The sequence below is a fragment of the Dermacentor variabilis genome, chromosome 10, assembly GCF_050947875.1.
Source record: "Dermacentor variabilis isolate Ectoservices chromosome 10, ASM5094787v1, whole genome shotgun sequence".
Lineage (NCBI taxonomy): Eukaryota > Metazoa > Arthropoda > Arachnida > Ixodida > Ixodidae > Dermacentor > Dermacentor variabilis.
In genome coordinates this window covers 62,964,144-62,981,785 of record NC_134577.1, presented here as the reverse complement: position 1 = coordinate 62,981,785, position 17,642 = coordinate 62,964,144, and the positions used below count along the sequence as shown (strand labels likewise).

Sequence of the window (17,642 nt, the reverse complement as noted above, 5' to 3'; positions counted from 1 at the left end):
TTTCATTTGATTTGGTGGCAACGTACCTACTGCGTGGTGCACTTTTCGGCAGTTAAAGAAAGCTCGCGAAGCACAAAGTACAGGCACCGTCGTGCCGCCGAACTCTCAACCGTGTTTTGAGCGAATCCAGCGTACGCGCGAACCGTGGTCAATTGAGCGGTTTCCGTTCGTAGCTTCGGACATAAAGTGTGGTCACGGCTGCTTCCACGGCGACAAGCGGAAAGGACCCGCCGGTGTCTCTAACGAGCGATAACCAGGCCCCCAGCCCACCACGTGATTCGTTCGCACGGAACACGGTTGAAAGCGCAGTAATACGGCAGTGCATGGTGGTAAAAAGCGCCACATAGGAGCTACACCGCCACAAAAACTGGATCGCTTGTTCCTGAATAGCCCGCACAGCCAAACGAAACCAGCCTGGCCCTAAAGGTGCTGCTGAACATTTTCCCATAATTAATCTCGCTTAAAACAACTGATTAAGTTGGATGTACAAAATATTGTAAGGGACGCCACATGAAGACAAACAATTTCTCGCTGATTTCCCCCCTGTGTTGTTTACCGCTATTTTTTTTATCGCTGACTGAAATTACGTGAAACGCACGGTTTAATTAAGCCTAAGCATATATGTTAGTCATGTTTAAAGGGAAGAATAGCTGGGGCAGAACTCACTTTGCCAGGCCTGGAATGCCCGGTGCCTCCTGTTCCAGGCTAACAAGAGAGAAGTTTATTAAGTATACTTCGTCTTTTTAAACAGCGAAACAAAATTTTACATGTGGCACAGGAAAGAGCATCGACTTATACGCAAGCGCGCATGCTGCTCAATGAATAAGTTGCTTCATCAAGTTCACATTTCACTGAAATATCAGTATAGTAAGTCTGTTGAAAAATTGTCCATCAATACACATTTCCATTTGTCAACTCGAAACCGAGTATTCCGTATTTTGAAATTTAGTATGTGTAATGCGTTTTTGAATCTTGGCAGAAATGTTAGAAATGAAACCTTACGTGTGCGCAATTAACAAAATTTATTTTTTTGCTTTCAGGTAGTTAGTTTATTACATATAGCAAATATCAAATTCTAGCTAGCGTTGAATGACTTATGGTGAAAACGCCTACCAAAAACAAGATAGGTTAGCAAATTTCAGGACATCTCAGGTTAAAGCTTTTAACGGATCCTTTGGGGATGGCGTTCTCACTGTTTCTTTCGTTCAACATGATTCACAGGATGCCGTAAAAATATTGATTCCATGGAGCCTATGATTGCGTAAAGCCTGTCGACATCAAAATTGTTTCTGAGGCTGGCGCAGACTTTGAAATTGCTGTTCCCAAACTGTGGGAAGAAACGCTTTGATGTATTACAGATATAATTGCGTATCTGTGTCTTTGAAAGTGTGTTGTTGAACAGGTAATGCTTACAACAGCGCAGTCGGCCTCATTTTCGATGATGCTAATCTCATATGTTACGCTATAGTTTCTGTTTAAGAAGACGTACCTTAAAGATTGGCTCCTATTCGGAAAAAAGCAATTGTGCTCAATACCTAAAAGTAAGGAGCGTATTTCCTTGCAAAATATTTGCAAACTTCTGTTAACCAGAAGGTTACTTCGTTCCGTTTCTTGTGCAAGCAATATTGGATAAATCTAGCTGACGAGGTAACGTTGTGATATCTGCCACAGGTGGCTATCTATAAATCTTTAAATGAAAAGAACGATCAACATTTCTAGTAACGCGCACACACTTCCCTAACAAGCGCTAATCTGAATCTATAAGTTCCGTTAGTTCTTGTCGGTATGTGCATATTCAGCACAAGACTACAACAGGTCTTCAGTATTTGCCGTTTGCAATATGATGCTTGTAGGAAGCGAAACAACTCGCCGTGGTTGCTCAGTGGCCATGGAGCTTGGCTGCTGAGCACGAGGTCGCCGGATCGAATCCCGGCCACGGCGGCCGCATTTCGATGGGGGCGAAAGGCGAAAACGCCCGTGTACTTAGATTTAGGTGCATGTTAAAGAACCCCAGGTGGTCGAAATTTCCGGAGTCCTCCATTACGGCGTGCCTCATAATCAGAAAGTGGTATCGACACGTTAAATACCATAATTTAATTAATTTTTTATTTAGGAAGCGAAACACATGTCTCGCGGTGTCAGTGTGTTGTATCATCCTCTTTTACGCATTTCGCCCTTGTTCACGGGTTTGCACAAGTATCTGCCGAAATTGACAGCATGATGGGACGGCCAAGCGACAAAATTAAGAGTGTACGAAGAGAGCAAAAAATAAACAGGCCTTAAAAAATGCGGCTCCATAGCTACCTGTTTGGTACCTTATGAGCATTTCGACGTTGGCACAAATCCGGTAGGTGTACCGGTCTTTGGCCACACTTGAGCAAGTCGCCTGGAAGCAGCTGAATTTGCTTAGGGGAAGAACTTGTCCCATACACGCGACCGACTTTCCTTTGCACCCTTGAACGCGCATATGTTGAAGCTGACGCGCCGGTGCCATACGCATCCGCATTGCGCTCGGTAGAAGTAATAATAATGCCTGAAGGTGTATGTTGCACGTGGTAATAATCAGGCCGAATAACAGGAAATGCACGAAGGGGAACAGTGGCCATGGGGTATTTTCTTTTCTACTGTTGGTTTCGATTCCATCGTAATTGTTTCTAGGTTTATGTAATTCCAAGTGAATATTGCGCACTACTCGCCACTTGAAGCCGACTGCCGTGGCTTCAAAAGGAGGAAAGTCGAAAAATCAAGACTGAGAAGAATAAAGAACAGGATCTTTGGAGACCCCGTGTCGGCCACTTACCGTGCTTACTGATGGCGCTTCTTGAGTGCTCGCCGTAACCTAAAGATTACACGGCATATATGCATGTAGCAACTGGACGAACAAAAAAATTTACGAAAGTGCTATCTGATCAAAAATAAAGGCAATATGTCTAATAAACAGTAATAAATAACTTTCATAAACTATGTAATAAAGAAAAAGCAACCCTTGTGGCCCTTCCGGCAAAATGAGTAGGTTGTCTGCGTTGTTGTGTTCTTCAGAATGAATCACGGCAGATTGTCCTAGATGGTTTTGTCGGATGGTTCTCCACACTAGCGGAGAAATGAAAATGCTACAGAAATTCTGAGAATTGGGTACTAATGTGTGATCATTCTTTGGCACTGCAGCTATTTCCCTCTCGCTTACTTATTTAGCTACCTTACGCGTGTCTTCTAATCCCTACCAATAATATACTGTTACACTATCATGAAGATAACCAGTGTTAACTTGATCAATTATGCCTTCATTTTCCTGGTATACTGCATCAACTGAGCCGTAAGCCGTCAAAACCAGATTCTTTTTTTTTTTTTGCCGCACCGCAGCGTTTTTTTGTTTTTAATTTTCCTTACTTTTCCTTTTTTTACGACCCTGATACGGCGACGGCGACGTATCCAGTTTTCTCTTTTCTTCTCTAACGCTGTCAGTAGTGTACTGTAACATTATTGTAACGATTACGCGTGCTAATTTGTTGAATCATGTATTTTTTCGCAGATGTAAGACATCACGGGGCATAGAAGTTGCTGCGTACACGGCAAAGAATGCTTACGCATTAAAGAGGTGGTATAATACGCTCTTATTAAACAACATTCTTTATTTCAAAACTAGAGTTTTCTCGCCCGACACACCGGCGGCAATTAGCTATCGGTATAGTCCTATAGTCCTATAGTCCTAGTATATAGTCCTATAGTCCTATAGTCCTGCGGTATAGTCCGCATGTTCTATTTGCCTATATATGCCCACGGGCTGCTGTGAATAAAACAGTTGAAAGTTACCGCTCGTGCTGTTTATGTGTTCTCTCCCTCTGTCCCCGTCTTATTTGCGGTCAATATGATATACATATATCGGTATAGTGCCGTAATCAATATGTTGTATTTAGCTTACCTTTACATTCGATGACGCTGAACAACGATAAACGTGTTTACACTATAACCATTACACTAACTATAACTATGAGAGTATTTGCAAGTGAAAGCACATTACTTGAAACTCACCCCGCTTGGTTTTGTGCCCCCACTGGGCTCCGTTCCAGGCTGTCAAAAAAAAGGAGGGAATAATATAAGTAATTTTTTACACCACGGCATTCAACCTTTACCTTTCTGTATTCACGGCATAAGTATGCCATACAAGAATTCCATCATGTGAGCGCCCGCTTGTACGCAGTCGGTTCTAATGCACTTAACTTTTTCCGCTGATAGGCTGTTAGCTGTCAGTGAGAATATGCAATGCCATTATCAAATGACGGTTCTTTTTTTGCCAACAATGACCAAGTAGCGCCATTTCCGTAGAGGTCATCGGCCCATTATTATGGGGCCAGAGCACCGAATTCACGCGGTGTGCTCTGCTTTCATTCGATGCGAATGTGAGCACAAAACAGGCAGAGAATTTCTAAACGAATCGCTCATATAGCACTCATCGATTCCTTCTTGGCTTTTCGTACAAATATAGACAGAGAATTCCTCCCACCATACTTCACTGCCTTGGCCAGCATATTGCAAAACTGACTTACGAATTGTGACGAGAACTGCATAGTGTCTGGCTTGCATGAAGTGCTCCACTTTAGAATTAAAGAATTCTAGGACAACTTGAATGTTTACCGTTACAGAGCTGATTGCCTATAGGAATCCATGTCCAATGGAAAGATAATATTAAAGAAAAGAAAACGGGATAATATACAGAAAGGTTTGCTTGGCATCTACGTTGTGAGTCACTGCTGAAATATTATTTTCAGCTAAGTCAAACCTGTTATTATGATATACCAGGTTTAAATGTTGCTACAACAGTCAAACCAGTTATTACTGTCTAGGTGACAGGCTGCCCTAGCTGCTTTATATGTCACATACCAGAACTTACATTTTTTTTAGTTGAGTTCATCACTGAACTCGGTGACAGTGAAAAAAGACAACATTGCGCAACAGGAATCAAACATTCTCTAGTGGCGCTGTGAGGTAACGGTGAGGTCCAAAAGGTCGAGGGCGGTGCTTTCAGGTAACGACAGGAAACGTACAAGGTCAGCGCAATGGCAACAGATATTGCTGTCGTTTGTACACTTGCCTCGCTCAGAGCTGCCTTCAAATCGCAGCAGATGCTTCGATAGTTGCTGACGCATTATACGCCACCATAAAGATTGAGTCATACTACACCTTAACTGGATTTTGTTCAGCAGAAAACTCCTTGATCTGTCGATTTATTTCATCGCTCTGTCTTTCATCTTCTCGTGTTCCTAATTTAAGCAAAGGAAACAATTTTCTGTTTTTGCTTCGTGCAACATCCGAGTGGAGGAATTTTCTTTCTTTCACGAGCTTCCCTCCATTTTGCGGGCTTCCCCAGAACTGTTTTTCTATATTCAGTGTCCCTGTCCAGGGTGCTGTCGATTAATGCGCTCTCACGCTTTGATCTTCCCGCTTGCTGATTAGCGCTGGTAATACAGCGACCACGCGGGTATGGCGTGGGGCCCGGGTTCCAATGTTGGAACAGGACAGGAGTTTCGTCATCTGCGAAGCTTTCCTCCTCAGAAACAAGCAAGGGTTTTCCTTTGTACCTCTGTGTGGCAGTCGAGTGCATGATTATGTTTTCCTTTCATAAGCTTTTCTCCATCTTGCGGATTTTGGCAGAACTGATTTACCGTGGTTTAATGTTTTACTGAACACGTCAGTGTACCTGTCCAATGTAGTACACGTTTGTAATGAATTGAAAATTATTTTAGTTAGCAAGCATATGTAGCATGTCATTCAATATTGTTATGAGCCATCTCTGCTGCCGACGAAGACGTTGTTGTTACATAGCAGACTAAAAAGAGGATGAGCTTTGCTGTCACCCACCATTTTTGGTGTTGTGTTGCGATTCGCTGGCACATTCTAAATGTTCTATATAAACCCTTTTTGACATCTGCCAGTTACATGTTTGCGGATGGTGGTGAATGTTCATAACAATGAATGACAAGAAATTCCAGTGTGACCTTAGAGCAGAATCATTCACGTTGTTTATAGTAGTATCCCAGAGAGAAACTAATCTTAGGTACGGAGCGGATTCTAGGTACGGAGCGGATTCTTTCTTTGAATGCAGTTGAACTCCCAAAGAAAACGGCAATCAAACAAAGTCAAACTTTCCTAATGCTTGCAATGGCATTGTTTCGTGGCAGTTTATTCATATGTGCTATTATCTACCCAAGTAATGGCCAGTGGACTGCAGCCTCGTTTTGGTTTGAGTTAACCAGTTAAGATCAATCGAAGCTCACGGATGCGAACAAGATGCCGCCTAACAAATTTGGCAATAAAGAGTTTTGTTGTCAACACGACGCTGCTTTCGCCCCAGTCTTTTGTGGGGACCTTAATTGAAGTTGTTGCGGAGTGGTTGTCGGTCGCAAAGTGTTCGTTTTAGATTTTTGGAGCTGAACATAATAGCACACTCTTCCTCTGGGAACTACAGCGTTTCGAACATTCCATTGTAACCTTAAAATCCGTGTGACATTTTTATGCCTCTTTCATAATCTCGCATCTAGGTTTCTTTCTGAGCAAGTTATCATACTGCCTTCTCTAGGACACAGCTCTCATAGAAGTTTGTATTTTCCTACAATAGTAGAGTCCTGGGAAAGCTGGCGAATATGTATGATTCGCAGCGCAAGAACAAAATGACAGAGAAAACAAAAAAAGAAACACGTTCGCGAGTTAGAAAATCTCCTTGGTTCTTATTTTCTTTATCTTACGACAACGGTTCGCTGAAGTCCGCCCCAACTGAAGACTAACTTTATTTGATTATGAGGTTCGGAGAAAGTTACGGTCACGCGCTTGAAAAAGAGCATTTCCAGGAGCATATTCGTGCTCTTCTGTCTGGCAGGCACTTGCACAATGCAAACACCCACTTTTAACAGGGAGAAGCGGGCTAGTTGAGGGTCGATATTGGAATGCAATATGTAACCGTGCAAGCGACAACGGACGAAGAAGAAAACACACAGGACAAGCACGGACAAGCGTGTTTCCTTCTTTGTCCGTTGTCGTTTGCGCGGTTACATAATGCATTCCAATATCGACCACCAACTAGCCCGCCTTTCCCTGATATGCTACTTTCTAGTTCAATGGGCACTGTTCTATCCGCGCTTGTCCTGTGTGTTTCCTTCTTCGTCCGTTGTCGTTTGCACGGTTACATAATGTATTCCAATATCAAACACCCACTTTCAGTCATAATATACCGTTGCATCACTCCAACAATAGACAGCATTGTCTTGTCCCGCTGCATCGGGCTGGCCAGAAATGGTCACTAAATGTTTGATATTATGTATCTACTTTGCTATCTATATCTTGTAGTAATCTCTTTGGGCCAAACGCTAAAACCTGTCTGTGACGACGTTTTGCTTGGCTTTGCAAATGTTTCCGAACTTAGTTATCACCTTAAAGATGCAGACATGTTCGACAAACTCTACTATAGTCATAACTGCGTCATGAAACTTTTATTCTAGCCTCATTGTTCGCAAAGAAAATTACCCTCAAGCAAGAAACATTACGACCATTCCACTGTGTGAAGATGGAATATAAACGAAAGTTGACGACAGTCAAAGCTCTCAAACGAAAAGCAATCTTCTTTCACTGCCATTCCATCTTCACAAAGTGAAATGGTTGTCATTTTTTGCTCGTGGTCTCAATTGTGGTTTTCGTTCAGCATCGCCGGAACGTTCTTCGTCAGCGGACGTTTCGCGCCGGCGCCGGTTACATTCTCGTTGCTGTTACCTCCTGCGTTCCTCGTACGCATCTTGTTCTTCGGGTGTACCAATTATACGGGTCCGCCCCATCGATAACGCAGCTGTTTTTAGCGCCGACACCTCTCCTGCTTGTATAATGCGATAACCTTGACGTTACGCTATTGTTCACGGCGTGTGTTCTACTCTGTTCCGCATTTTGATATCTGCGCCGCCTCACTGCATTGGTATGTGTTTGTTAGAAATCGCTGAGTATGTTTCTGTTGCAGCACGCCGAAAAAGCTACGGAAGGTTAGTCATACAGCTTTCGCTGTAAAAAAACTGCAAGAGCGCTAAGAATAAATTCATAAATCTACTTAGTTCTTCCTCTTCATTTAGTGTTACACGTTTCTTTTTGAAAAATAACTGTTGTTGCACGCAGAGACAACGGTACTCTGCGAATGTTTCCTTATCGTTATTGTTCAACGCAACTCTATCTTCGTGATTGGTCTTGTCTAAAGGAAAGTTGTGATAAGTAGATGTGATTTGGCTTTGCGCTCTGTGAATTCTCAACGTATGTAGACTGGGGAAATAGGTCGTTGTAGTGGAGATTGTATTCGGGACTGTTGTGGCTTTTCTTGCGCGCGAGAATGCAAAACCGCGATCGTGCGTCTCACAGCCGTCCCTGGTTGTTCTTTCTTCTCAAGCTTCTCTATCTGAAGCTCCTGCCTTCAGAAGCACACTCATGACCTGCTATCCTGCGAGGTATGCCATGAGACAGTAAAACCAAGTTCCGCGCGACGAAAGCTTCAGTTTCTTCTGAAGCGTTCGTCCTTTGCTCATACCAATTAGGCAGTATGTTAAGCGAATACCTTACTTTCATAAATTTGCAAGATCGGTTTTACTGGGCTTCTGTAAGCTCTGAAGCTAACTGCGTACGACTGCACGCAAGCCCGTAGCAGCAGCAATGGGGACGAAGCTGTATATTATGATTTTATGCTGGCACACTGAAGTAAAGGGAAACGTGTTGCAGCCATGAACGTGCAATAATTTCGAACACGTTCCTTAGGGTTCGTTTATACAGTTATAGGCATTCAGACCACGCCGTCAGTTAAGGTGAAGTAACGGAAGTTAATTAAAAGAACTACATAATCTATGCTTCCGCTGGAAGCTAATTCATTTTTGCATATCGTAACAACTTCAGATCCGACCCTATGAAGCCAACGCACAATAGGTAGAAATGAAGCCATTAGTCTTCACCTCGCCTGCTCGTTGCTCCATTAATATGCAGTGCCTCGGTACTCCTCATTGTTGTTGCTTTTGACATTGCGAGCTTTATCTGAATCACTAGGACATCTTACTGAAAACAGCCGATACATCGACCCCTTATTGAAACCAATATTTCATTTCTATGGAATGGGTACTTGTACAGTAAGATTTGCTTGTTCTTAAGGCTTTAGTGCGCTAATTTTTTTTAACCTTGGCACTGCGCGCAGAAATGAGGGACACACCAGTCATAGAAGTGAATGCTGATTATTACTTATGTTTTAAAGAAAGAAATTAAGGTAATTAGCAAACACGAGAACTAATGTAATATATGTGACTTCAGATTAGCAGCTGGACCTTTCAAAGGTATAGTTTACACATGGCAGATTGGCGTATTGCTGTACTGTATACTGTAGTTCGCGCTGTCGAATGTAGTCTGTCCTGCGAAGAAGCTGGCTGTTGGCATACTTGTTGAAGAAATACACCAATGTCGGGACTTTTTTTTTCTGTACTCAAATATTTCTACCATCTATTTCTCACGCACTACCTCATTGTATGTACCGATAATGAATGTCATGAGGTGTTTATATATATATATATAAATTACTTCGGGGGGAGTGCTGGAGCATCAGGAACAGGTTACGCGGTTATAAGTTTCTATTGTTTATTGCAGAACTTGACTGCAAGATCACCAACCCCTGTATGTTTTTACATCTACGCATTATATCCCGTTATTATTATTGCATACCTTCACCCACTGCCTTGAAGCATACTCAACAGCGTTCCGCGGAAACTTCCCTCAGCTTAACAGATCGCCGCACAACGCGATTTGCATGCTCTTCTCATAAGGCTCTTTTGCAGCACACATGAGTACCCGAATTGTTTGTGTTTACGACTAAACCATGACTTTCGCCTCCTATGACTTTTAATACTGCCAATTAGTTTTGTTGCGGTACTTGCAATTTTTTGTGCCTCATTTGTCAGTTAACTTCTATGTCCTGCCGGACAGACATAGCGTCAGCAACGGTTTTACAGTGTTTCCAATCACACCTAAAAGAGCTTCTGAGTGTGCTGCTAACCCGGCCTCCACTATGCAGTTGCAGGTAGACGTGCCTGAAGGTTGTGTATGAAGTTACCGCGCACAGCTATGCACATTGAAAAGAAGTCGTGGTTGTACTTGTAGTGCTTACCAGTGTGCTTGAATAATCGCCAGCTGCCAGTGTTGTTCGTTGTTTCTGGGTGGAGTGGAGACGAAGTTCTGAAAGTGGCTGTGTCTTGGGGTTCACCTTGCGCGTGTCAGTATACTGTTTTGCACATGCATCGTGTAACTCTGTAGGATCTTGGCATGCAGAGAGTGAACATAAAAAGGCTAGCAATCTGTGACGCAAATTTGATCAAGCACACGAAGCATTAGCATGAGCGGTTCAGCGATGCGCTCATGTGTACGTTGCTTCCTATTTGCCAATAAGACGGCCGCGCTGGGAACGCCGCTCAATATTCATGTTGAGCGAAATCATCCCACGCTACGCTTCATTTTTGGCCGGTTAGTGTGCGCTGTTTTTGCTACAAGTGACCATGTGCCATCTGGTCCAATGGCAAGCTATCTTGAAGCGCCATTGTTTTTGAGGCTAACTTGAATTTATGTCGAGAGTATCAGTAATAACCGGGCAATTTTTAAGAATGACTGACGGGGCATGCGCATCGTCACTCCTCTGTGATGCATGCCTAAGTCCATACAACGCATGGTACACGTGAAATCTCCCAAGTTCTTACCAAAGCGCAGAACTACCATGTTCATAATTCATGCGCCGCGACACTTTAGTTGCCTTGGACCACTTCAAACACTGACTGCGCAGCAGTTTATGGGCTACATTGCAAACAGCTCTTCCTTCTTTACGACGTAACTTGTTTTACGGTAGATGCGCTGTTTTCACAACCACCCCTACCCTCTCACTTGCTCTCTCGCGGTTCCAGTATAGTTGTCCTGCATACCACGTGTGGGAGAGTTGCGGCTGAGGAGGAGGGAAAAAGGGGAGATTCCCTGACTGGAGCGATGCACCAACTAGCCTTCTAACCACAGTTGGTGCCGTGTATTTTATTTTGCTCCCTATCCCTTATCCCTGTTTCCTTATCCCTTTCGTCCCTTTTTTCTTGCACACGGTGTCCCGTGACGATGCACTGCGGGTTCTAGTCGTTTGAGTGCATTACGAAATCTTACTTTGCTTATCGCTTCTGTACAGCGAGTAGGCCGCTGTCTGCTACAGCACGTCGACGCCGAGCAACATTGTCGACGCTGAACGACATTGTCGTCGGGCAGAACTGCTTCGCGCTCGCGATATCAAGCGTTGCTTGTTGAAATGTCCAGAATTTCTGCAAGGGGAGAGAGGCCATCCTTGATGGGCCGAAACATGGTTGGCTGCGTGCGCTACCCCGGGAGACATGCGCCATCTTTCCAACGGATATTCAGGAGGGAAGTGTTCCTCCTCCTCCTGAATTTTTCTGAGGGCGCCGATGCATTCAGTGAGCTGTAATGTTGAACAACTAATGCTAAACGTTGTCGCCAGCCGTCTGGTGTATTATTTGATATTTCCGTAGGGTACGAGGGGAACTTGTAAAAGTGCTTGCTAGGATTGTGCCTGTGGCTCGCCCTTAACCTTCACAAACAGCGTTGTAAAAAAAAGAAACACGGATAACGCTCTGTTTTGACCCTGTTAAATGCTTTCCGTTGTGCCTTAAAGGAGACGCTCGGGTGGTGCTATTTCCGGCAATCTTTTTCTAGGCTAGACACCACGCTCGTAGCTAGCATCCACCTCCTCTTCCTCGAAAAAGAAGCCGCGTACTCGTGGCAGCGAGTATAATAACTATTTTCTGCATAATATAGTAAGTATGCCGACACAGGCGAACGAGGATGGCGAGCGTACTCAACAGATCGTTGAGAATGGGCTTGCACTGCACTTCTGTAATGTACTGTGTGGAATAGCAACGCCGTGCAACCTCTCAACATCTTATACTGGCACACCGCTTTCTGCTTAATAATCACTGCGTATAATTTCGAAAACACTGTTTCTAACGACAAACGTCTGAACTTCATGCGGGGCCGCAAAAGTATTCGTGGACATTTAATCGTAGACACTTAAGTGTTAGCCCTAGCCTAATCACCTGCTATAGTTCGAGTGTGACCCGACAACCCGCTTTTATAACTACGCGTAACGAAAGGTTGCAAATGTTCGTTTTGGTCAGCGCTAAAAACAGCCGGGAATAATAGCGAGATTACCTGGTATTTGACTGCACAGACTATGTCGGTTATCCGACATTACTAATATAGCTGCCTTCTATAATTGATATCAATGATATCATTCACAGGAGATAACTATCGAATACCGACAACAATATTTCTTTCCTATGAGCGAGTTTGGTGTGATGGTGGTGGTGGTGGATTGCAGCAACAGGCGGGTTTAGCCTGGCGAACAAGGCCGGCAATTGCTCCGCCCGAGCGTCTCGCACAATACCGCTGAAGGGTTTCACCATATGTCCATCAAACCAGCCTCTCTTAGGAATCCGATGAGGAGACGTGAAGTTTCTTTGCGGGCTATAACTGATCCCTCGGGAAATATAAGGTGTTGCAGGCACGCATGCGGAAGGTCCTTGTTTTGCAGATTCTTCAGGAGAGTGTCTCTTTCATCTTGGAATTGCTGGCAGGACCACAAAAAGTGCTCATTGTCTCCAGTCTCGTTGCATGCCATAAAGTTCGGAGAATTGATTCGCCCCGTTTTAAATTACCAGGCCGGTGTATTAGCAGATCCTGTCCTTATTCGATATAGAAGTGAGGCTTCCTCTCGGTGCAATCTCTTGGTTACGCAGAGCATATGCGGTGGAACCTAAAGCGACGCAAAGTGATTTCGAATGTCAGATTTTTGCACTTGATTACTCTTTGGAGCCTTGATTTTGGGAGGATGATAGAGCGCTGCGTATGCAAGCGCATCAGCTTTTTCGTTTCCTGAGAAAGCAATGTGGGAGGACATCCACTGAAACTTTACTGTGAAGCCTTTGTTGTTGAGTTCTTTCACGATGGCTAGTGATTTGCGTGGGAACTTGAGGGATGGCAGACCACGATATACTTGTTGTAATGCGTCCTTTGAGTCCGTAGGACAACCACATTCTGCGGAGGCAAAGCCTTTAATTTGCGCAGAGCAGAAGCTATTGCTACGCCTTCCACAGCTGTCGACGAGGCTATACAGTCCAGACGGCCAGACCACGTATATCTTAGAGAGGGAATACAGAATGCAGCTGCGCAGCGGTCTTCGTCTGCCTTGACAGAGCCATCTGTGTATACTTGTAGGTGATTCGGGTAAGTCGTGTTCAGGTGTTCCAGGACTAATGACTTAGCTTCTGCAGATGGAATGCAGCTCTTTGATTGCAATCGTTGTACACTTAAGTTGCATGTGATGTCCTCGAATGTCCAGGGTGGTTCTATCCTTTCCCTCTGACTCGAGCAGCGCAATCCTAATACGCGAAGCGTGTTCAATGCTGCATAAAAATGTGAGCGCGGCCTGTTCCTATACGTCGTAAGAGGGCTCTACCGGGCGTAGACTCACTCAATCGTAGTAGTTGGATCAGCAGAGCCTGGGCGAGTTTGGTGTGCTTCTGTGCATGAGTATGCTTAGTGCAGAGAGCTTTGGGCAAAAACAGAAGTCCGTACAAAAGACACGCCGGATTATCAATGCCGAGCTTTCCTCATTGTCTTTGTTTACTGCTGACGGGTATAGCTGCAGAATGAACTTCGAAAATTGCACCCCTTGGTAAGATTAAGTTTGCTGCTACCCCGGAGACTGTAGACGATACTAGTTGGTTGTGTTATTTTGCCCTTTCACCTATGCCGGCAGAACTATACAAATTACAGTCATCTTTGATAAACATGAATCCCCCGATCATTACCAACTATTTCTTGTTCGTTGCAGGTCAACGGCCCTTCCCGTGCCATTTGAATTACCGCTGTTTTAGGTAAGCGGACTGCATCCTTTGCCTATAATTTCCGTTGTATGTCACCACCTAACGTTCTGCAGGCGTTGACTGCTTTCTTCTACCTTGACACCTATTCGCTATATGTAATCATACACTGATCATCATCCTTGCGCATAACACCACCTAGGCTACACCTATTCTTTCTCATAACATGAAACAGAATATCAGCTACCCTTCATTGCTCGGTAGTCAACGCCGCCGTGTTCCGCCCTCTAAAGTGCGTCTCTAAGTTTCCCTTCAATCACTCCATGCGCGCAATTTGGCTTATCCTAATCTTATTGTCAGACTACCAGTTCGAGCTCGAGTGGGTTAGCATTGCAGAATGCACTGTTTATACAGAGTGTCCCACCCATCACGCAGCAGGATTTAAAAATATGCAAATGCCACGTAGCTGGACAGAACCAGGTGATGTTATTTCCCGAGGCTTGCAGATGCTCAAATAATTTTTTTCATTCCGCCTATACGTAATTAGTCCTAATTATGTATTCAACTTCTCAAATATCATTACATTAAAAGTGTCAATGAGAAAATTGTCGAACAACATGAGAAGCGCCAGATGCAGCTTTATGTCGCTCAATATGTGCGACATAAAAGTGCTTTTTCCAAGCGTGAAAGCAGCTCGCGAATACACTTCAAGTGCCTCGAGCGGTTAGACAATTTTGCGTACATTTGCGAGCTACTTTCGCGCCCCGAAAAACACTTTTGTGTAGCACGCACTGAGCAACAGAAAGCTGTACCGGGAGTTTTTCATGTCGCTCTACAATTTTCCCATTTACACTTTTAATGAAGATATGTTATATTAGAATTTCAGTAGTTAGTTAGCACAAATTACCTAATTAGGTGGAATTAAAACAATAATTTGGGTATTTTCAAGCGACGGCAATCAACATTACCTTTGGTTCTGTCCAGCTACGTGGCATTCACGTATTTTAAAACTCTGCCTATAGTTAGCTGGAACATGCTGCATATATTTAACGGTTATCGTCGAGCAGCCATTCATGCCTCGCAACTGGGCTTCATATGTGCTCCAATTAGCTTTCACTCGTGTGGAGATTTCATTTACTAGCACGATCCGTGGTATCTAGCGTCTTAGCATAACTAATAAGAAATGCGCGAATAATAATCACGAACTCTTGTTCCTTTACCCTGCTTTCGAACATTGCTTTAGTCTATATATACATTAATATTGAAAGCCACTCTTAGCCTTGTTCGTTTTACGTCATCGCTCATCTCGTATGACGAATGTTCAGTCAGGACCAAAGGTTCCCAGAAAGTTTGGGATCTGATGTGAGTCAGCTGTGGTCGAGCGAGGAACGTCACTAAAACGAATGTTTCAGCACAGAGAATTCTCTTTGTCAAGGTACATGCCACTTCTTGCTGTTGCTGTCGTGGCTCGCAAAGACACGTTCCCCTTATCGAAGCGTTCGGTCATGCGGCTTTTGTTATTCCACCACCAGTAAATTATGTCGTCTCCCGTGTCGTTTAAAACAAAACGTCCCATTGCGTACACAAGGCAGCGGAGAAGAATTTCAGTAATTATCGCGGCACGAATTTAGAAAAATGCAGTTGGGTGCATTCCTGATCGAAGTCGCGTTTCAAAGAAGCAAGCGTGACAGTTCATCATCAGTGTCCCAAACTCGCAAACAGTGCTACGGGGACCAGTGGTGTACATAGTCGCACTGAAGACTGATCCGAGGAGCGTTAAGACACACCACAGAAACATCGCTATTCACAAGGAATTTCGATCAGCAAGAGCTGGATGAAGGACTCGTGGAGGAGGTTGCACAAGATATCTTTCAGGGAATCGCAAAAAAGAAGAACTGGGTGGCGCAAATTTTTTTTACTGGTTTTTAACTGTCATCTTCCCTATGTGACCAGGCGGCATCTATCTAATGTCCACATATCCGTTTTCCTTGCAAGCACCTTTCCATCTACGCATCCAAGTGGCAGTGATTTACCAGCCTCGCTTTCCTCTTGCAGTCAACGCTCTTCGCTCGTTTACCACGGTCGCACTCTCCCGTTCGTAACGCTTCTATCGTACCCTTCATGTCGCTCGACTTGGGTTTCTGTTTGTAAGCTGAAAAATGCTTAAGTATAGTGAAATTGTATTTATGTAAGTGGGACTTCGTTCCTTATATTTTTTTTACATGTGGTTCCAGTCACAAGTGCACGGAGGAATCTTCCAAATAGTAGGTAGTTATATGTGGAACGCTGTCTCAGGTTACAGTTGTTCTTTCGCTAGAACCCGCCAGTTTTATATATATTTGTGTGAGTCCAAAATTAAAACAGATTAAATATAGAAAGAGCCGTTCCTCATATTTTAAGATGTTATGCAAAACACTGTTCCATTTGGTATGTGCAATTTATTGGCGAATGTGTTCCGTCGATACCACGAACCTAAGTGGAACAAACTTGCACGCTCCAGTGTCGAATGGACGCCCACCAGACAAGGGCAAAACCGTTTTCTACCCATTAACTGCTGCGCAGTGAAATTCAACATTACACGGCCCATGAAAATCTGCATCTGTTATCCTGTAATTTATGCTTTTCTTCTTTCTTTTAATGCAGAACGCCATGGTCTCGCGTGAACCTCAAATATTGAATTGGTCCTTCGGACTGTAACCTCGCATATTGTAACCTCAAATATTGAATTGGTCCTTCGGACTGTAACCTCGCATGGTTGAAATCAAGGGTCGTACGACAATGTGAGCTTTGTGTTCGGGTCAATTGTGACGATGTAATGCTGTAATGGTAATGGTAGTAATGGTAGCGTAAGAAAGGTTTTTGTTTTGTTAGCGTGTTGCTTACCACTTGTCGTGCATTGGAGGGATTTCCTACGGTTGGCCAGTTTTTGTGCTGTGAAGTCTGAGAAAAAGATGCTTGAGTGGTGCAAGTGACAAAGAAGCACGTGTTTTATCTAAAAAGTTTTGCCTACAATGTTGAAAGTACGCATTGCTTAGGATGTTAATAGCTTGACTGAATTTTTTTTTTCTCTAAAGCTTGAAATGTTCTTTAAGAGTTGATAGCACGCTCTTTTTTACAACCGTACGCTATATTCTTTCTTCTCCAAGCTCACTAGATGTGACTTGTATAAAGAAGAACTGTAATAACATAAAAAAAGTTTAAATCTTATCCAAAGCTTCACTCACATTTATATGAGAGGATAAATGCGTTGCGCGGGAGAACAAGAATGGTGTCTCATTTGCCGTCATTGCTTCAGGCTTGTTTTACACTCGGTGACTTGATGTGAAATCTCTATGTAAAATCTATGTAATATAACAATCTTTATGTAATATATAATCACTAGGAAATCTCTACAGTTCCAGTATCAGCGTTGAATGGGCAAATCATGCGACGATCAGAAAGGCTTACCGAGTGTGAGGATACAACTGTTGCCGGTCTTGTACGTTTGCCTCCGGTTTTCTGAAAAGTAGAAAAAAGTCATCGCAATTTGTCAGCCGTGTGACGTTTTGTCTATCTTTAAAAATAGCACGGCAAATCTAGTTATTAGCAGAACTCATTCGAGAAAGTTTAGGTACAGACGAAGAGAAGGAATCTTTCTTCTTTTTAACTGGAACTGCACTGAATACTGCAGCTATGTTTCCTGCGTAATAGAAAGCTTTCTGCGCTTACCAGCATGCAAGTAGT

General features: G+C 43.6%; 1 protein-coding gene across 1 annotated transcript in view; it reads right to left on the bottom strand.

Moving 5' to 3' along the window:
- Nucleotides 1-17,642, bottom strand: part of LOC142559271 (uncharacterized) — a 235,862-nt gene that overhangs the window by 1,577 nt on the left and 216,643 nt on the right. The window contains exons 7-10 of the mRNA XM_075670893.1: nt 17,367-17,417; nt 4,030-4,068; nt 2,801-2,839; nt 667-705 (exon numbers count right to left, since the gene is read on the bottom strand). Coding sequence (XP_075527008.1) covers nt 667-705; nt 2,801-2,839; nt 4,030-4,068; nt 17,367-17,417 — 168 coding nt within the window. The remainder of the gene's footprint in view (nt 1-666; nt 706-2,800; nt 2,840-4,029; nt 4,069-17,366; nt 17,418-17,642) is intronic.